This window comes from Phocoena sinus, chromosome 1, assembly GCF_008692025.1.
Source record: "Phocoena sinus isolate mPhoSin1 chromosome 1, mPhoSin1.pri, whole genome shotgun sequence".
Lineage (NCBI taxonomy): Eukaryota > Metazoa > Chordata > Mammalia > Artiodactyla > Phocoenidae > Phocoena > Phocoena sinus.
In genome coordinates, this window is record NC_045763.1 from 133231678 (window position 1) to 133253629 (window position 21952).

The following is a 21952-nucleotide window of genomic DNA, read 5'->3' on the forward strand; positions in this document are numbered from 1 at the left end:
GCTTTCCAGCCCATGTTGGCTCATGCGTATGAAATTCTAAAGTTTTCTTTTATCTGCAAAATCTACCGAGTGACTCCAAAAACTAAATATAGAACAAACTGTCAGAGGAAAGCTGCGTCCTAAAATCTCATCTATCCCTCATCCATGCAGATTTGGCAGGAACAACTTCAAAAAGCCACCGAAGAGAAGTTGGGTGAATATCTGAAATGCTTTCCCAGGTTGGGCCTTCTCGCGTGACAGCTGGTGGTGACCACTGCAGTTAATGGCTCAGCTGTGGGCTGAGTCCTGCACATGGCCCTTTTGAACTAGAGCTGGAAATTTCTGTCCAGAAGCAAGCGCTTGCCAGAAAGCACTGGACAGAAAAAGCCTGTGCTCTCATCGTGGCTTGGCATGAAATAGAATGTGGGAAAACTGATAAATGGCTCTTAGCCTGGCATCTCCACCCTTTCCTAGGGCAAGCCATGCCAGAATGAGGTATTATTCCAAAGGATGCAGGTACGCACTCAGGACGAAGGTCTCTGAGAGAAAAATTTGGTCTGTACTCACCCCTGCCACGAGAGGGCCTAGTGGAATGGAGTGATCCTAGCTACCACAGAAAGAACATCTTCAGTATCAGGCTGAGTTGGGTGAGGAGACTCATTCTGGAGATTCAGGGTTCCCTTGGATCCTTTGAGTCTAGCTTGGGCCCTTCCCAGGTTCTCTGGGATTACAGATGACCAAGGTTAGGTTAGGTATCAAGGTTTTTTCCTAATCTGGCTAGGAAATACCTGACATGATCATCTACAGTTATTTATTGAAGACCAACTATGTTTAAAATGGTATGTTAGATATTAAATATTTAAAACCATATAGGGTGGGCTTCCCTGGTGGCGCAGTGGTTGAGAGTCTGCCTGCCGATGCAGGGGACACGGATTTGTGGCCCGGTCTGGGAGGATCCCACATGCCGCGGAGCGGCTGGGCCCGTGAGCCATGGCCGCTGAGCCTGTGCGTCCAGAGCCTGTGCTCCGCAGGGGGAGAAGCTGCAAGAGTGAGAGGCCCGCGTACCGCAAAAAAAAAAAAAAAAAAAAAAAAAAACTATATAGGGTATTTCCCCGCCCTTCAGGAAGACAACCATTTCATTGGAGAAGCAAATAGGCAAATTAAAAATCAACATGAAAAAAATAATTGACAAATAAATATTAAAGCTAGTATATATACAAATTTGGAAGGAGGAAGTCACTGTGGATTGATGCAATGGATTGGAGAAGCTTCAGGCCAGTGTTTCCCAATCCTGGGTACAGATTAGAATTACTGTGGTGTTTTAAAAAACACTCATGCCCTGGTCCCACCTCCCAGAACTTTTCAATTAATTGGTTTATTCTGGGTAAGATCATTGGTAATTATTTTTTTTTTTTTTGCCACACCAGATGGCATGTGGGATCCTAGCTCCCTGACCAGGGATTGAACTCGTGGCCCCTGCCTTGGAAGCCCAGAGTCTTATCCACTCACTGGAGATTCTCATGGAGGGCCATGGTTGGAGAACAATTCTTAGATGAGACTGTAAATTCCTTGACGTCAGGGACTATCTTGTTCACATTTGTTTGGTCATATCTACATCATCTTGAACAGTACCTTGCAATAGTAGGTGCTCAATAGATGTTGAGTTTAGCTGAAACTGGGTCTAGATCATGGCAATGGGTAGTGTTTATAGTAGAAGAATATGCATAGAGGAGGGAGTCTGAGCAGATGTGCAGAGGGGGAAATATGCAAGTTGTCAGGGGCAGTGGATCAGTTAGAAGGTAGATTTGACTATGAATGGAAGGTTCTATAGGAGAAGAGCAGCTCATTAAGAGGGAGTTGTACATTGACATTCAATTGTGGAAAGATTTGAATGTCAGGATTTAAATTTTATTCCACAGTCCAGGGAAATATGCAGTGGCTTGGAATTTATCAAGACTCTAAATCATAAGTGAACAGAGTAGCAAGTAAATAGTCATTTAGCTCCTTTAAGAAACTGCAGTCACTGACCAGGACATAGAATTTTCCAGACTGGCCATTGGCAGTTGGTTGACTCAGATCACAGAAGGTTCTCATTAAAATTCTTACTACCTGAAATAAAGAGGTCATGACCTGGTGTTTTCATCTGAGAGACTAGTTACTGTTATGTTAGGGATCAAAATGTTTAAACGCTTATTGATTAACCCACTGGCTTCTGAGATAGGTGACTGCATGGGTCAAACCACACATGTGATCCCCTCTGTAGTGACTGGGTATCACATCTAGTTGCTACTTAACAAACTTTAAAAGAACAAATGATGCTCGTGGGGATGGAAACACATTTTCTGAGCCGGTTCTACTCTAAAAGCAATTTCATTAAGGGCTTGGTTTTTCAAAGTGTTAGTTTCGGACCTTTAGGGGAGAGGGAACCTATCCATGTTAATAGAACTCCACCAGGCTCTCCATCTGCCTTATCTTTATCACCCTTCATAAGTTCCAACAGACCAGCAGCAGGAAAAAGGGAGAAAAAAGTCTGCCAAATAATACATCATTGTTGGAAAGTTTAAATGCCCGAGTCACAGTCTAAGGAATACAGCTACACCTCTTGCGGCACAAATCCTCAAAAGCAGCCTGTGGCCAATGTCATTAACATGACCCAGCCCATCCCCGGAGAGACATCACATCGGGAGAGAAAAGGGCAAGGGAGGGCTCTGTGAGGAAGTGGCTCTGTGAATCGGCGCTCTAGCTAGGAGCGTGCCTTAGGAGAGCACGGCAGTGGCAGAGCCCAGTGCATCCAAGGCAGCAGGGAGGAGAAGGAGAAGCTGAGGCAGAGAAGCCAGCTCCAGGAGGCAAATGCAGGAGCAAAATAAACACCAAGGCCAGGACTGGCTGACAGAGAGGGTCTGGGGAAGGGGTGTGGAAAGACGGCAGTGAACAGGCGAGACTCCTCACAGTGTACGAGTGCAGTGAACAAAAGGAAGCAAGTTTTCCATTCGCTCACCATTCCTCCAGTATGGCTATGCAGTCGCTTAATGCCTCCTTTGACATCAAACACTCGGGAAGGACTATTTACTTCCTCTCCCAGAGGGCTTGCTCGTGAAGGGAGAGGTATTCGTGTCCATACCTCCTGCACAAGCACAATCTCTGGCACTTAGGGGGTACTCAGTTGATGCACGTTAAGTGAAAAATAGATTGACAGACTGAAGAAACGGATGATAAGATCTTAGCTTGGAAATAAACTTGTGTTCCAGCTAAGGTCTGGCGTGAATTAAACTTTATGAAAATCTCCTAGTTCATGGCGGGCACCCAAATTCTTCCTCTGCTTGCTGACTTTTCTAATATGTACCATTCCCAGGTGTGTAGGTAGAAATTTGGGAGGGACTAGAAACATCCAATTGGTTCAGAAGGGTGGTAGATTAAAGAAAATGATAATGAGGTATAGCTGAGAAAGGAGGGAGGCAGAGATGGGAGGGATTAATTTTGAACAACTTAAGTCTTTATGAGAAAGGTGCAAATTAGATGCAAAATGAAGAGGCAAAACCTAACATTAGTTGCTTGTTCTGTGCCAGGGGTTTTCCCTGCATTATCTCATATACTCCTCACAACAATACAGCAAGGCATGTAATGAAGCTCTGTTTAACAAATGTGGAAACTGGGGGCTCCAAGAGGTTAAGTAAATGACTGGGGGTCACAGAGCAGGCAAGGAAGGAAGCCAGGACCCCAACAGAATCTGTCCGGCCTCAACATCCTCCATGATGTCACTGGATGAAGGAGGGCAAACGCTGCTGTTACTAGGAGGGCAGAATGACTAAAAGTGTTCCCCATTTTATATATTACCACTAGGAAAGAAAGTTCAGTGGGAAGTGGGACATGGGGCTTGCAGAGATATATAAGCAAGTCCCTAGACAACAACTTACCTGAATATTTTATCAGAAGGTTGTTCTCCCAAAACCAGGTCAAAGCCTCGCTGAAATATTGTATAAGGCCAAGGCCTGAAAGGAGAAATGGCATGCAATTAAAATCAACCAACAAACACTCCCTGAACGTCTACTCTGTGCCAGTTACCATCCCAGGTTCTGGAGACCCAAAGACAAAGAGGACACAGTCCCTCAAGAATCCCACTAAAGTGAGCTTACAAGACCTGGAATGCTGGAACCCAACCAGGAACAGGATCAATGCAAAAATCACTGACCCACTAGGAAAAGTGGAATTTAATAGACATGACAGCTGGAACTCTGTACAGAGTAAAATTATAATAATGTCCGTAAGATGTTATGGAGAAACCCAAACGAACTTTTTGGCCAACCCAACAGATTTAACAGACACTTAGCTTTGCTTCACTGAAGAAAGAGAAGCAGTATGATTTCTTGGAAAGATGAGGCCTCCGGAATCAGAGAGTTCTGAGTTCCAACTCTGTTCTGCTGTTGAGCCAACTGTCTACCTTTGGGCCTTGTTGAGTCTAATTTCATCACTTGTAAAAATAGATTTGCTAATAGCTGCTTCACAGACCACTGTGAAGATGAAGCAAACCTTTTAGGCCAAGGTCGCAGTTCACGTGGGGTCCTCAACATGCCCCCTTTCCCTCAAAATGACATGAAGGTTCTGGGTCTTTGACAGCTTCCAGATGGTTTCAATCATTATAATGTCACTCATTCAATCAGAAACAACTGAAATGGTATTTTTGAATAAGACTTAAATATGGGTCTCTCTAGTGAGCATCTGGACGTCACATGTACTTGAAAGTAACAAATCTATTCCTTTTCAATAGTATATATCTCTTCACTAACCCAGATGTCCAACCCCAAAATTATTTACTCCTTCAGGCAAGACATATAAAGCCCGGCCTTGTGCAGGTACTAGATATTGTGCACATGGGGTGAACTGGGCCCTTGCTCTCATGGAACATATAGTCTGCAGTATAACCCAATCACACCAACCCAATAACATAATTACTGAGGATTTTACTGTAGACATGCCTTTGGTTTTCAAGGACTACAAAAAGTCAGGAGAATAAATTGACATAATTATTTGGGACTAAATCTAATACTAGGAATTGACCCAGTGGTTGTCAATGAGGGTGGTGTCACCAATAGAGAGCATTTGGGGAAATGTAGGGCAGTTGCCCTTGAATGACACAATGATTGCAGGACATTACTGGCATTTAGAAGGCAGGTCTGGAAGGCTAGAATAGAGCAGTGCTCAGAATAGCCCTGCACAGCAAAAAAATTCCCCCGTGTCCTGCAAACTTCTGAATGTCTTGCTGTACACTTATATAGAAAAAACCTGCTTATAATTATCTGAGCCTAGATGCTAACTCCATTTACATACAAGCAACAAAGCAGCTTGTACTGTTTTAATACAAGAGGATTTGTCTAGGTGCATAACTACCATGTAAATTAAGAGAAGATTATACACTATTATTTAGGAATTTTACCAAGATTTGTTCATAATTTTGGAAAATCACATCATTGTCTACAATGCTGCTCATGGTCTTTGAATCACCAATACAGCATGTCTGTTTCAGTCTAATTGCTCTTACATATATCGTGTATTGCATATTACTTTACATATTATATTTTGGTGAATCTACATTAGACGCAAATGTCTGTCAACTTTATTATTTCTTCCATTGTAATATTGCAGAGAATTTAAACATTAGTTATATCATTATAAATTATATCTTAGCATTTCTCTTCTAATTACTATTAAGACATATATATATTTATTTGTGTGTAGATTTTATTATATATGAACTTAATTTAAGGATTATAAAAAAGGTTAAGTTTATTTGTCATAAAATAGGGTGTTGGGTCTGATAGGGTTGAGAACCACCAACTTAACCCAACCAGCTAACCAATTAACTACTTGAATGAGTCGGTAGTTCCAAGGGGAGGCCACTGGGACTCCTTAAGGGAGTGGCTGGGATGAATACATTTCTTTTCTATGCTCACTATTTATAAACACTTTATTCCTGGAATTCAATTTAGAAATACCCTGAGGCAACTAGCATTGGCTCCAAACAGTACCCAAACACTGTACTATGAATCACCCCTACATCAAATAAATAGCCCCTGTGTTTTTCATGTTTGTTCTGTTCTGGGGTTTGAATCTGATTTTTTTTTTTGCTGAACAGTGAGTGGTGGCTTGTGAGCAGCTAAAAAATATGTACTAATTCAAGAAAAAGACTAAAAATCAGGAGAAAAAAATGTCTTGTCTGATCCTAGACACCTAGAGAGGGCAATAAAAAAAGAAAAGGGAGCTGCAACTTAATCTCTTTTGGGCAAAATGACATTTTATTTACTATCAGTTTAATAATTTTAAATAACACATGTTTTGCCTCCAAGTCATCTCTAGTACTCAAAATGGGTGCAATGTGTAATTAGAGTTAATTCTTGGCGTGGTTCCTCGGTTGTTTGAAAATATATCTTGAGGAACCAAATTTTAGGAGGAGCGTTGATTACAATGTGAACAATTAACTGCGTAGAATAACATAACTAAACCTGTATTCAGGCCATAGGCAGTGAATCGATAAGCCCAGAAACATTGATTAAGCAAGCACACGTTGACATGTTGCTAGGTAGTCACGTCAAAGAGACTTCCTGCTCTCAAGAGGCCTGAGCGTGAAGAAAGGCAGCTCAGATGTGTGGTCTGGACTCTGCCCTGATCCCTGGCAGGCAGCAGGACCCAGTGGGTAGGACGTGGGTTCTGGAGCCAGCCTGACTATTCGAATTCCAGCTTAGCTAGCAATTGCTGTGGGACCTTGGGCAAGTCCCTTAATCATTCTGTGTCCCCATTTCCTCATCTGTGAAATGAGGCCGAGGGTAATAATTTTATCTACCTGGCAAGGTTGTTATAAGAAGGAACTAGTTACTATGGTTAAAGTGCTCAGAACAGTGCCTGACATTCAGTAAGTGTCATGTAAGCATTTGATAAATAAATTAAATGTACTAGTTGCCTGAATCCAATATAAATACTATAAAAAGGAGATTCCCAAATTTCTAATGAGGAAGAGGTGTCTTCCCCTAAGGTGCAAACACAATGCAACACCAGGCTTTAACTCAGATCGTAAATGTATCTGTGGCAGCTGGAGAGGAGACAACGATGAGTGTGGGAAGACTCGCACCTCCCACCGGGGCCCACTTCACAGGGCAGGGACGCTGCAGGACTGACATGAAATGCAGAGAGAGGGGAAGAGCACATTGTGAAATGGCAAGGGAAGGTGGAGAGTCTTCGAACTGCTTCAGCAAAGGAGGAAAAAAGAATTGACTTATTTCCTTCCCACAAGTCAGGGATGATGTGTCAGGGAGATGGGGATTCTTATTTGATTTATTTAGCAAATATTTATGGAGAGCCTATTGTGTGTGAACTGTGATACTAGGCAACAGGAGCCGGGATAAAGAGATTCTTGCTGTCGAAGGAATCTACCGTCTTTCTGAAGAAACATACGTATGCCAGACAAATAGCAGAGGATGAGTAAAAGGGAGGAGGAATGGGTTTGTTGGAAATAAAGTAAGTGGTCGTGGCAGTGGCAGATCACTCACCCTGGGCACCGGGAGGGCCGGGTGTTGGCGGCGCGTGGCAGCGTAGCCGAGGGGAGCTTGATGCAGGTGAGTGGAGAGGCCACAGGGGGCCACCCAGGAAAAGGCGGGGGCAAAGTGATGAAGAGCTGGACCTGAAAGTGCTGAAAATACGTGGAGCTGAGACCAACTGAAAGAGGAAGAGGCCTCTGCATTAGGGCTTTCTGGGTGTGAGTCCAAGTAAAAAAATTGAATTGGCCTCACCAAAAAGAGGCCCATTATTGAGGATATAGACCTATATCCAGGCTCAGATGGAAGCTGCCTTGGGGATGCCTGGCAACAGGGTCTAGATGCCCTTATAATTGTCCCTCTCCTCTCTTGGCTCTATGTCTCACTCTACAGGACCATTTTTTTGAAAATGTCTTATGCACATGGTGGAGACTTGGCCTCCCGCAGGCTCTAGCGGCTGTCTTTACAGGCTCAGACCACAGAGAGACACTACCCCTCCTCATTAGGAAAAACTAACCCGTGGAGGAACTGCTTGATCTATCTTAGATCAGATGAGGAACCTGGACCAGTCTCTGGGACCCGGGAAGTAGAGGCATCTAAGTAGCTGGAACTCCCACTTGGTTTTTAGGACTAGAGTGGGGAGGAGGGTGAAGGTCAAACGAAACAATCATTTCCACCTCAGCTTCCATCTGCTTGTGGTGGCAAGAGCGTGGCCTCCATCAGGAGGGGGTGGCATCACCGAGCAGACGGTGCCAATGTTAGTTTTGTGGAAAGACCACCCATCGAGGAGCCCAAGGATGCTGGGCAGGAGACTGAACACCGCAGTTGGAAGGAAACATCAGTCTTTTGACTCCAACTTAGGTAACGTGGTCTTGAATATTCTCTGTCCTGCTCGGGCAACCCAGTCACATGTTGGTTTAGGAAAATTAGCCGCATCGGAAGTCAGAATAGAGCTTGTTTGTTTGTTAATATCTTCAGTCTGACAAATCAACACCCTGAAGATTTTCCTCCTGTGTGGGCAGCAGATGGCCTAGATTCAGGGGCCTCACGGGCCAGCACTGGAACCATCTGGGATCCACTGCCTCGAGCAGGGACATAATCTGTGCCACAGAGGAGCCCCAGTGTAACGGAAACACAGCAGCCGGCAGGACACACCTGCAAGTTGTGTATGCTCAGAGCTATTAGTAATCTCTTATTTGCCTTTTCTTTTCTGCCCCTGTCTCACACAATACCCTCAGCTTATGCAGAGTCTTCCTGAAGCACTGGCAATTTCTAAGCTTTCAGTTTCCCTCCTCAATTCTCGCTCCTCTTCCTCAAGACACATCAGCGGTCACAGTGTTGTTTCCTTTAGCTGTTGGGTTAGGCCAGAAGTTGGTTGTGGCCTTGGCTTAACTTGATTTGACTGGTTGCTTGGGCATTCCTTCCACTGTGTAACCTAGACCCAATTGAGTGAGTAGACTCCTGCATGGCCAGCCTGATGGAATGATCCCTTCACACCGGCGCTCCCAGGGCAGAAAGGCACCACTTCTGCTCTGGACGAGAGTATTTTAAAATCTGCTCTTTGATTAAATGCTAGTCCCAGCTTTCCACCTAACAGTGGCACTTGGAAAGGGAACTCGGAAGTTTCTAGTCAGCATTGTCTGGTGATGGGCTTCCTTGTGGGGGACATAAGACTTATCACCTGGGGGTGAGTTGAGAAGGAAGAGATACAGATGATAGACAGATGACAGATCGATAGATAGATAGATAGATAGACAGATAGATATAAAATAGGTGGGGGGATAGAGAGTGTGAGAGAGAATACATGTACCTATGTATGTATGTATGTATGCATGTATGTATGTGCAGACACAGTTCAGTGTAGGGAGAGAATGTTTCAGCTGGAGGCAATGATGAAAAAGGCATTTCACGAGGAGCTTTTGAAAACTAGGAGCTTCTTCTGAACTCATATATTCCTCCACCCATCGCTAAAGAGATCATTTTACAAACGAAAATAATTTGTCCATAGTTAAATGAAAGCACATCCTTTTAAGCTTGCTTCTGGCCACATTACGCTAAGTTTCTGGTGGAAGCATGGTTCCAAAGTTCCCCCACAGCTAGTCACAATACTTTGGGGTCCGGGTACAGGATGCCATATCCACATGCAATGTGAGAGCTTTTGAGCAAATGTTCCTTTTCTTAACTAGGTAAATGCATTTGCAAGGAGAGGGCGGTGAAACAAAGAGAGAATAGAGTTTCATTTTTAAAAAGCTTCTGAAAAAAGGTAGTTTGAGAGATATACAGGAGAAAAGATAAAAGGAAAACTGGTAAAAAATGACTCTTCCAGCTATGCAGTTGGCTGAAACACTCCACACCTCAATTTACCCTAATGATAAAATGAGGAGATTATTACGTGCTCCTGTCTTCACAATCAGCACCAGTTCTGGGAGGAATAAGTACTGGAATGGCTGATCCCTAGATTGTCTGGTAAACCTGTGGCTTTATCAGAAGTTAAATGATAAGAATAATGATGTCCACAGTTTCCACAGGACACTTTAGGGCCCGAAGGCCTTGGCAGATGTTGTTTCTTTACCTGGATTTTTTTCCCTCTCATTTACTTATTTAATTTATACTGTTCGTTAATTATGGACTAAAAATTACTTCCTAAAATAGACCTTCCCCTCCAGACTAGGTTACGTTCCCTTGTTATATAACGCACCCTGCACTTTCCTTTATAGAATCTATAACTAATATGCTATATATTTAGTTAATATGTTCCCTTCATCACATATAAAGGACTCTGTCATCATCTTTGCCATAGCCTCGCTGTCCAGCATAGAACCATCACATAGCAGGTACTCAGGAAAGAACTAGACCACACTGCAAATGAGGTTGAGGGTTGGACAGATCTGGATTTGAGTCCTGGGTGAGGCAGTCCATTGCCTGGTAAGTCCCTCAATTTCTTTCAGTGTCTTCATCTATAAAATGTGGTTAAAATAGTACCTAGAGTTAAGCAAGCAGGTATATACTTTTACACAGTGCCCACCACACAGAACAAACTCAGTAAATATTAGTATTGTCCATTATAATTAACATTCCCATTTGGTAAACAGAAATGCATTTCTAACTTCACATTTTAAAACTAAATCGTGATGACAGGCTGTATTTTACAAACGTGTGTTATCTTTAAGCGTGTAAATCTCATGTAAAGAAAAGTTAAATATTGGTGTGACTTTATTCATTATTTACTGTCTATTAATAGGTAAACAAATTCATTTAGAAGTTTTTATGCAGAAAAGTAACATATTTGTCAGTAACTAGCAAAGCAGCCAGGAATGTGACTATGGAGCCAGACTCAGTAGGTTTAAAACCTGGCTCTGCCACTTACCAACCCCGGGTCCTTGGTTAAGGTCATTAATTCCTGCCATCAGACCATCCTATCCATTTCCTCCTTTTGCTCCAGTCATGCCAACGCCACCCCGCCCCCATCTACCCTCCACAGTTCAGAGCCTGGCTCACTTCATAATTTTTGGTGACTTCAGTAGCCACTAAGATGATCCTTTCAATTCTCAAACCACTCATTTCCTTGACTTTTCTCCTCAAATGATCCTGTCCCCACCCTCACTCCCATGCTCATAGACTAGATTACCAATATCTGCAACCCTTCCTTGGTCACAGTTTCAAGAATCCCAATATCTGACCGTCACCTCCTACCCTCCCAGTTCATTCCTCCTAAAGCCACAGAATATTTTCTATCCACCTAAGCCTTAAAATCCATTCATCCAACCACCGTTTTATCGACCCTCACCCACCTCACGCACCCGCTTCCCTCTTTACTCAAATTAAATTCTGTGATCCACTATTGTAATCACCCTTTCATGTAACCTCAACTCTCTTGCCCTTCATTGCTTCATCGTACTTGTCTGAAACACTCTGACACTGGTTAAACTCGATGACCCCGTGGCTCCATTTCTGTGTTTGCACACATGAATGCCACTGGCAACCACACCGACTGGTCTCCCTTTAAATCCGACACCACTGACCTCAAGTGGGCTCTGCATACTGCCTACCGATCAGACTACATTTTCCTTGTCTGTTGTCTCTCCCACTCTCAAGATCATTATCTCATAGCTTCTTCTTTCTCCTCACACCTCCGACACCTCCTCCCCCATCCTTGCCCTCAGCTAATGATCTGCTTCCTACCTAATTGAGAAAACAGAGGCAGTCAGATTAAATGCTGTCCATCCTCCTACCTGCTCCTGTGCCCACTACCTGGCCCTCCTTCCAGTAATTAGGCAGGAACAGTTTGTGCTCTTGTCTGGAATACGTCCAGTCTAACTCACACATCGACAACTACAGGTAATGGGATATAAGGAGAGGAGCACTAGATGGAAGTTACAAGTTCAAATCCCCTTCTGCTATTATGACCTCAAGCAAGTAAGACTGCCTGAGAGCCTCTGTTTCTCCATATGCAGAATGGGAATCAGGAGCTACAGCATACTCCACACAAACTTTACACTGCTGAACAAAGTGTGTATAAATAAATTTTAGATACTTCATAATCTCTGATTTTTCATTTTTTAATCAACTTTATTTTTGCAGTTTTGCTCTATGTTTTGTGTATGTGTGCTTGTGTGTGTGCTTAACATGTTATCTCATTTAATGATAGAACAGTGAAAAACTAACACAGTCCCTGTCTCTCTGTGGCTCAGTTTTCTCACCTATAAAATGGGATAATAATAGTACCCACCTTATCAACTACACAGGATTAAATGATCTAATATCTGCAAAACCTAATAACCTTGGATATAGTAAGTCCTGAATAAATTTGGTTGTTATTACACACATATTATCTGGAATGCTGGTTCTAAATCTTGAAAAGGGTTTTGCTCAAAGAAATGTTAGAAGTATATAAAATGATCTTGAAAATGACAGTAATAAACAAATGTTATAACTTCCCCCCCCCCCCCCAAGTTTGGCATTCAGGGATACAACCTTGGCCCCAAAAAGTGGCAATGAAGACAAATACACACATTATGATGGTTAATTTTATGTGTCAACTTGACTGGGCCACAGGGTCAGTCTAGATATTTGGTCAAACATTATTCTGGGTATGTCTGTGAGGGTGTTTGAATGAGATTAAGATTTAAATTGGTAGACTGAGTAAAGCAGATTGCCCTCCCTAATGTGGGTGGGTCACATTCAATCAGTTGAAGACCTGAATAGAATAAGAAGGCTCACCCTCCCCTGAGTAAGAGAGAATTCTTCCTGCCTGATGGTCTTCCAACTGAGACATCCACTTTTTCTGCCTTTGGACTCAAACTTAAACACTGACTTTTCTTGGGTCTTGAGCCTGCTGGCCTTCAAACTGGAGCTACATCATCAATTCTCCTGGGTCTCAGGCCTCTGGACTCATACCCAACTACATAACTGGGTCTCCTGATTGCTGACTGCAGATTTTGGGACTTGTCGGCTTCCATAATTGCATGAGCCAGTTCCTTAAAATACATCTTTCTTCATATTCTACATCCTATTGGTTTTGTTTCTCTGTAGAATGCTAATACACTTACACATACACGTGTACATACAAATACAGAATCCACACTTAACCTTTTTGTCAACACGAAGCATGTCATAGAATGAGAGCAGTGAGGAAGCATAGGCATGGACCCCAGTTAGGCAGGACACATTGTTACCTTGATCCCTGTCACCTGTCTTATGGGCAGAAAGGATAAGTGCCTGCTTCAGTAGACTCAAGGGGCATCCTAGAAGGCAGAGTCCATCTGTCCTCAGATGGGAAAGCTGGCCCAGGAACTTGCAGTTTCCCTGTATATTCTGGGATCAAGGATTATATAAAGCAGAAGGAAGAAATCTTGGGTGGGTCAGAAAAAGCTGGAAAGAGTAGCTGCCATTCACTGACCACGTTCCAGGCAGTCACATGCTCAGTGCCACACACACATTGGCACACCCTTTCACTACCACCTGGAGAGCCACACGGCTGTACAGTTATTATCCTCCGGTTGCAAAGGTAAACAAAGGTTCAGCATGGTTAAGTCAGTTGTCTAAGGTCACTCAACCAGCAAGGGCACTGGTGAGTGTTATCATGGATCACAGAGCCCATACTTTGCCCTACACCTTGCCTCCCTACACCTTGTATTAAAGTCACCTGTTTATCTGTCTTCCTCTTTAAATGTCCTTGCACTGTCATAGCTACTGAATCTACTTTATCCCTGCATCTCTCATAAGTGCTATAGCAGAATGGTTCTCAAAGGTTGGGGTACATTAGATTCACACCACACATGGGCACAATAGTTCTCAAACTTTAGTTGCTCTCATCCACCTATCTAGGGTGCGGCCAAGCATCAGTATTTTTTAAGTCAGGCAGCTGATTCTAAAGCTCACAATATGTTGAGAATTGCCGACCTAACATATGTCTACTCACACCCTCAGGCAATCTTTACGGATGAGTTCGGTCTTCTATACAGTATGATTGCCATAAAAATGGAAATTACAATCTAGCCTAAGGATTCACTGGAACCCAGTTTTTAAATTTCTGAATAATAATGAGGGATGAAGCATATTGAGTTCCCTTCTGTCCCCTTTATTGATGAATTAAGATATCCCAAATTTCATTACAATTATATAAGATGTGCATTTGTTTTTTTTTATTGTCAGTCATTTTGATTTTAGTGGATCGTTTTCATTAAAACAGTATTATACAGAATTGAGACTTTCATGTTTATAAATGCATCCACAGGTACAGATGTACCCCCATACATACATACATACGAGTGTCTATGTACGTGCCACACACACGCGCACACACACACACACTCATTCACAAACTCACACACATTGCCATAGCTACTGCAACATTTCCTTTGGGGGCTGGGGGAGGGGTGGGCAGATGGCTGGTAGGACTCACAAGTACTCTCTGCCCCCTCTCTTAACCCCGTGGCAGCTGCTGTGGACACTGAAAGCAGTTCTGCAGAATAGCCACTGACAGCAGGGGCCCTTGCAGACACCTCTGTGCCTTTAGTAGTTCATGTAAATCACCCCAGAAAAGCCTCACTGTGGCTCAGATTTTGTGGGTGGGCTCTGGAGTCACATCTCCCTTTGAGTCCAAGGTCTGGATTTGAGTTCCTCGCCAGCTGACCAGCTGACCAGATATTTAACCTTTCCAAGTCTCTCTGTCTTTTCCTGTGAAATGGTGATAATAATAACTGCCTGTTACTTACAGGACGACAGAAGAATAAATGAATGAAAAAATACAGTTCCAGGACAATGACTGACACACAGTTGTTACTTTCTAAATGTAAGTTTCCATCCCCCATTTTTCTCTGGACTCTGCATCTAAAGGCTCAGTTGATTTTCACCCAGGGCTAATGCAGCCAGGGTCTCAAGTTCAATCCTCCTGAAAGCTTGTTAGTCTCACTTACTCCTGTCCATGGGCAAAGCCTGTACCAGGTATCCCTGGACACCCATCTTTGCTCACAAATGAACAGGACGCGAGCTTAGTGATGGATCTGTGCAAATCCATCCCTGCACAAGAAAAACAGCTCAACACCTATTCACTGCTGAGTGTGCCCTCCCCGTAAAAGGAGGGTGCAAACCTGGGACTCCCTCCTCCCCCACAGACGCACCCCCTCAATTCCAGCGAGAAGGTAGGAGAGTGAACAGCATTAACACAAGAGGAGAGTGACAGATGAGAGGCAGAGGATGTGCAGGAGAAGAGACAGCTTCCTCCATTTCCATGATTTTATGTGAGGGGAAACTGACAATGTAACTAAACCAGGGAACCAGGAGAGAATCACAATATCCACCAAGGACTTGTATTTAGTATGAGTGCTTTTACCCTTTCCCCAAAGTCCTTTCCTATCTACTAAGTTGTTTCCATTCAACATGTTATTTAGCAAGTTCACTATTAATTCAATCCCTCATTCATTTATTTATTTACTTGAAAAATATTATTGCACTGCTAAACACTGTCAAGGGACACAGAAATGATTAATACACATTCTCTGCCATCAAGGACTTCATTAACGTAGTGAGTCATTCCTCAAGCAGTCATTCTGCACTTCTGATGAGCCAGATGCAATGGAGAGTGCTGGGATACAGGGATGAAAGGCAGGTCCCTGTCTGGGACCATGGCCTAATGGCATAAGAATGATAAGTAAACAATTTGTGGCATTTGGTTTGTCAGTTTTTATGATAAAGCAAGTAAGAACCATTATTTATTGTACATTTACTAGTAGTCAATGAGTCAAGTGTTTTACATTTATTATTTTACTGAGTTCTCATAAAAACCCTGAGGCGTAGGCATTATAGTATTCCCATTTGATAGATGGGGAGAGTGAGGCTTAGGAAAGTTAAATAACACTTGGCAGAGTCCAAGCTCCAGCCTAGCACTCTCAGACGCCAAAGCCCTTGCCACGACCTCAGTGAGTATCATCCTCCCTGGTGTTGCAGAGGACAAAGGAGAGTCGCTGAGCTGCACTGGCTGGAAGGGTTAATGAGATGAGGACACATCTGAACTCCAAGGCAGAGATGAGGAGATAGGATGGAAGAGGCTGAGTTTTAACTGTGAGCATCTGGCGAGATGTGGAGTAGGTAGCTAGACAAGCAGGGCTGGTGTTTTAAAAAAGAGGGAAGTACACAGGGAGGATGGGAGTGAAAACAGAGGCCATGGGAGGAGGAGAGATAGTAATAACGGGACGACTGATCAATCATTTACTATCCCCGTTTACCTCTATTTCACAGATAAGATCACTGAAGCTCAGAGAGCTTACATTGCCAAAAATGACACAGAAGATAGATGAAGTACGATCACTCATTCATCCATTTATTCAGCACATATGTACTCAGCAGCCGGGACGGTCAAGTTCTGTGTTCTGGGGATACAGAGGTGAACAAAAGTGAAGATGGTGAGAATCTGCGTCATGCGTTCATACTGATGAATATACAACCATCAGTGATGTGAGTGCTCCGAAGAAAGGAGTGTGGTCCTTGAGTGCTTATGGTCAAGGAGAGCCTGTCTGAGAAGGGGAGGGTTAAGCCCTGGGTGAGGCCAACTTCAGATACAAATCTGATCCTGTCATTCTCATCCTTTAAATTCCTGTCCTGCCCTCAAAGCTCCCCTGCGTGACCTGATCCCTGCCTACCTCACCAACTACATGCACAGCCTCTCTCCCTGCTTGCTGTGCCCGAGTCATGAGCCTGACAGTTCCTACAGGGGGCCAGGGCTTTTTGCTTCCCCAGGACCGACGAGGATGTGCTAGCCCTACAAAGCCTGACTCCTCATTCTGATCTGGTTGGTGCTTTCTCATCTCTTAGTTTCAACTGAAACACAGCTTCAGAGACCTCAGATTTTAAGTTACCCATCTCCTCCCCTCACTTTAGTCACTCTTGGTTAACCCTCTCTTTTCCTTCCCTGGACTTTTCACAACATGTAAGTACTTTGTGACGTGTTTGTTTTCTTGTTTGTTCTAGTATCTTCCTCATTAGAGTGTTTACCCCTTGAGGGCAGGAGCCCTGTGAGTCGTTTCCTCATGGTATCTGCAACTCTTGGCAGAACCCAACACACAGTAAACCCTCAAGACAAAAACTTTAATGAATGATTTTGGTAATTATAAATAAGCAAGCGTGGGGGGGGGGGGGACGGGGGGGTGTTTGTCTGTGTGTGGAAGAGAGGAATAGAAAGAGAGATTGCCAAGCTGAGTTTAAAGTTTCAAGGTAATAATTATAACACTAGCATCAAGTCTTCATGAAGAAATTAACTGACAATAAAAGCAAAGATAAAATATGTTGATATTTTCCTTATGAAATTTAGGTAGTGAAAGTAAATGAGAAAAACCATAAGGAGAGATAATAGGGTCAAGGGATCATTTGACATTTGAATAAGGGATAGAAGGTGTCTGGGTATAACAGTATATGCAAGAAATAGTCATCTGGGGAGCAAGGCTGTCTAGAAAGTAAGAAGAGCTGGAATGATGAATTAAGGTGGGGAATTTAGCTTTGGCACTGAGAAGAACACATCCATTTCAAAGACAGGAGTGAGAGAGGGTAAAGACGAGGAGAGACTGAAAGTAAGATGGAAGGAAGGAAAGGGAGTCTGTGTCACACGGCTTAAGTTAGGGCTGAGGTTATGGGCTGAGGGCCAGGGGCCAGGACAGAACTGGGTATTTGAGGAGAGTGAAAAGGTTTCTGGCCCATGACAAGAGATGGGAAGGAAGACTGTGATGCTGCTGTGAGCCCCTGGTTGGAATTACAGAAAGAATACCCGTGAGCAGGTTTCTACGGGATTCTCCCTAGCTCTAGCAAGCCCCAGAGCAGCAGAGAAGCAAATGGAAAGCTCTTATAAATGTTGGAAGGGGCCAGAGAGAAGTGGCAGAAAATAAAAAGGACAAGGATTTGGGGGTGACTAAGAATGTATTTTTATAAATGGCTTTGCATGGCATCCAGGCTGGCTGGAGCCAGGAAAGAGACAATGGATTTGATGGATTTTGAAAAATGAAGTCAAAGAGTGAGGCAAACAGTGGGGAGGCTGCGGTGGGGCAAGGAGAAGCTGGGAGGCTGTGGCAAACTTCAGAGCTCAAAAGCTTCATGCCTGGATGCTTTTCAAATATAATGCCGTCAAGGAGTGGCCTTGCTGGTAATCCCCTAATGTAGAGAAGAATTAGAAGAAACTGAGACGTCTGTTATAAGGACAATTAACATACATGTTTCTTTGTTCATGCAGTCAGCCAACAATTACTAAGGGTTTACTAGGTGTCAAATACCACACTCATCACTGGGGAAATAAAGTCAAGTAAGACACAGCCCTTTTCCAAAAGGACCCACGGCCTAATGAAAGAACCAGATAAATCAATGGATTATTATCATACTTGGTGACATGGGTGGAACTGTGTCCCCCACAAAAGTTATGTTAAAGCCCTAAGCCTCAGTTCTTCAAAATGTGACCTTATTTGGAAATCGGGTCCTTGCAGATGTAATTAGCTAACATGAGGTCATACTGGAGTAAAGTGGGTCCCTACTCCATTCAGATGGATGTTTTTATAAGAAGGAGACCCGCTGAAGACACAGACACAGAGAGAACACCATGTAAAGAGAGAGGCAGAGATTGGAGTGACGCAGTTGCACGTCAAGGAACATCTGTGGCTGCTAGAAGCTGGAAGAGGCAAGCAAGGGATCTTCAGAGGGAGCGTGACCCTGCCAACACCTTGATTTCAGACTTGTGGCCTCCAGAACTATGAGACAATACATTTCTGCTGCTTTGAGCCACCCAGTTTGGGGCATTTTATATGGCGGCCCTAGGAAACACACACACTTCTCTCAGTAAAATGTACTCAATGGAGGGATATTTGGGGTGTTATGGATCCACAGGGGAAAGGTATCCATACCTGGGGGCCAAAGAATGATTTGCAGAGAAGGTGGGAGAAACCCGATTTTGAAGGATCAGTATGAACTGATTTGACAAAAATGTGGGGAAATGCAGTCCACAGGGAGACAAAGTCCTGCCTTCAGTCACAGAGATTAGCACAGCAGGCGGACCTCTTCCCCTGGAGCCCAGCAGCCAGGAGACAATCACTGGAGATGAGGCCAGAGGTCAGGGCAGAGCAGAGCCTGATAGGGAAGAATTTGGAATTTTATCCTGAAAGGTAACAGAGCGCTGCTGAGGGAATTTAAGCAGGAGAGGCAGGAAGAGTGGTTAGCAGGCTCGGGGAGTAATCCCCATGAGAAATGAGAAGCGCCAGAATGAAGGAAGCAGTCAGAGGAGAGGGGACAGTTCTAAGTGAGATTAAGAAAACAGGAATTTGGGCTTCCCTGGTGGTGCAGTGGTTGAGAATCTGCCTGACAATGCAGGGGACACGGGTTCGATCCCTGGTCTGGGAAGATCCCACATGCTGCGGAGCAACTGGGCCCGTGAGCCACAATTACTGACCCTGCGCGTCTGGAGCCTGTGCTCCGCAACAAGAGGGACCGCGATAGTGAGAGGCCTGCGCACCGAGATGAAGAGTGGCCCCCGCTTGCCGCAACTAGAGAAAGCCCTCGCAGAGAAACGAAGACCCAACACAGCCATAAATAAATAAATAAATAATTTTTTTAAAAAAAAGAAAAGAAAATAGAAATTAACAGGACACACAGAGTGACTGGGTGTGAGGATGAGGAAGAGAGAGGAAGTGAGAATGAAACCCAGATTTCTGGCTTCAGCAGCCAGGAGGTGGCAGCTCCATTCACTGTGCTGGGGCACCTAAAAGAGGAAAAAGTTTAAATTAAGAGCTCAGTTTGGGATACACTGACTTTGAATTGTTCAAGCTGGGTAGGAATGAGGTCCTGAGAGGCCAAAAGGTGAAGATCTGTTCTGTTTTGCTGTGCCAAATAAAAAGAGTCTTGAGAAGTAGGAAGTTAGGAGGTAACTGGAAGGTCAGGTCAGCAGAAGGATGGAAGTGGCCTGAGTGCACAGAATTCAATTTCAGTTGAGCCTTGAATAGCGTGGGTGTTAGGGATGCTGACACTGTCCCCGCTCCAGGCCCTCTGTATCTGTGGCTCCTCCATGAGCTGCATCGTATACTACCGTGGTACCTACTATCGAAAAAAGTTGGGGTATAAATGGACTTGTGCAGTTCAAACCTATGTTGTTCAAGAGTCCACTGTATAAAAGGACGTATAGTGCCCCAAAGAAGTGTGAGGCAGAGTCTCTGCAAATTTCCTTCTCCAGGGGGCTGGCCAACGCACAGAAAAGTCCTGTAAGTTACGTAGGGTTGGTTATTAATTGATTTCTGTGAGGAAGAAATAAAAGGAAGACAGAAAACAAGATTCCAAAACCTTTATCAACTGCACCTACTCTGGGAAGTAACGAAGGCCACGCAAACCTCAGGGCGAATACTTCAACGATCCCACTCAGTGATTGTTGATCAGCCTGCACCTAGCACAACGGTTGTTCTCAACCTTCAGTGTGCATCAGAACCCCCCTGGCGGGCTCGCCAAAATGCGAACTGCTGAACCACGCCTCAGAGTTTCCGATTCAGTAGGGTGGGCTGTCTGGGGTGGGCTGGAGAATGCACATTTCTAACAAGTTCACAGGTGATACTGACGCTGTTGGTCTGGGAATCACAGTCTGAAACTTTGTACTAGTGGTATGAACCCTCACTGGGCACCAGAATCACCTGGGAGCTTTTAAACTATACGGAGGCCAGGTTCAACCCCCTGAGATGTCTGATTTCATGGGTTTGATATGGGGCATGGCCATGGGTGTGTTTTAATAGACTCAACAAGATTCTAATGTGCAGCCTGGGTAAGAGAACAATAGTCCTGCTTTTTTCCTGACACAGAGATAGACACCCAGGCACACAGAGTTAGAAGACCTGGCCCAGGACATAGGAGTTCATAGTCTAGAGGGAGAAGCATATACATGCACATTTTTATGTAATGTAAGAGAAGTGAGTAATGGAGGTTCAGAAAAGTACAAGGCAAAGCTGAGGGGAAGAAGGGGAAAGCCACAGAGTTGATGATTGAGGTGGGACTTGGAAAGGGAGACTGGAAAAGAGAAGAGGTTTGACTTTCCAGGTAGGCCACTGGGGAGGTGAAGGGCAGTGGATGAAGTTGGATGGTGACTGAGGGGGCGTTCCAGTGCAGGAAGGGGAGAGCGCCTAAGCATGTGGTTTGCTTGGATAATGCAAGTGGTTCAATGGGGCAGATGCACAAGGGCCACAGAAGTTAAAGCCTGGGATGAGGCTTTAACTGGGCTGGGCTGGTAGGTGGCAGGTCAGGAAGCAGCACGCATGCCAGGCTGAGGCTCTGGGTCATCCAGGGTCATGGGGAGCGTCTGAAGAACTCCCTGCAGTGGCCCTGGCTTTCTCACTGGGCTCCCTTGCTGGGCTCATAGTTACGGCCTCCCACTGAAAATCATGACAACTCCTCAAATTCTCTTGTTACTTTTCAAGTAAAAGACAGATAGGAAAAAAGCAATTCAGCTCCTCAGTCATGTTAGACTCGCAGTAGATTTGGATCCCCTTTACTTACTTATGGACCTATTTTTCCCAAGTGTTCTTTTTCCCTGGTATATTTGTAAACACCATTTTTATTCCTCTTAATCCTTTTGGCAGCATTAACTCATTCTGTACTCACTGCCCTTATCTTTCCTATGAAAAATGTTCACAGACGTGGTTAAAATTCATTTTTTTTTTTTTCTTTGCTGTTCTCTCTCAAAACTTTTTCTGATTTTGGGTTTGAGGATGTTTTCTCTCACAGACCAGGTTTGCTGAAGGCAACTCACTCATCAGCTCAAGACATGTTCTCTGCCTTTTGCACCTCAGTGCCCTTGTGCTGCACACACGGGCCTCTTTCTCTCTCTCTCAAAGCCTTCAAAGTATTCACTCTGACCTTGGCCTTGGGCATTGTGGTCAAGCAGCCTCAGGCCTCTGGACTCGCGAAAGGTTTCAGATCCCCATGGCTGTCCCTCCTGCATCTCC

At 44.2% G+C, this 21952-nt stretch overlaps 1 protein-coding gene across 3 annotated transcripts in view; it reads right to left on the bottom strand.

Annotated features, from left to right (window-relative positions):
* The window catches only part of ASTN1 (astrotactin 1), a 337153-nt gene that overhangs the window by 114709 nt on the left and 200492 nt on the right, over positions 1–21952 (bottom strand). For all 3 annotated transcript variants that reach the window (XM_032604868.1, XM_032604858.1, XM_032604850.1), the window contains exon 9: positions 3894–3968. In XM_032604868.1, the coding sequence (XP_032460759.1) occupies positions 3894–3968 (75 nt within the window). The remainder of the gene's footprint in view (positions 1–3893; positions 3969–21952) is intronic.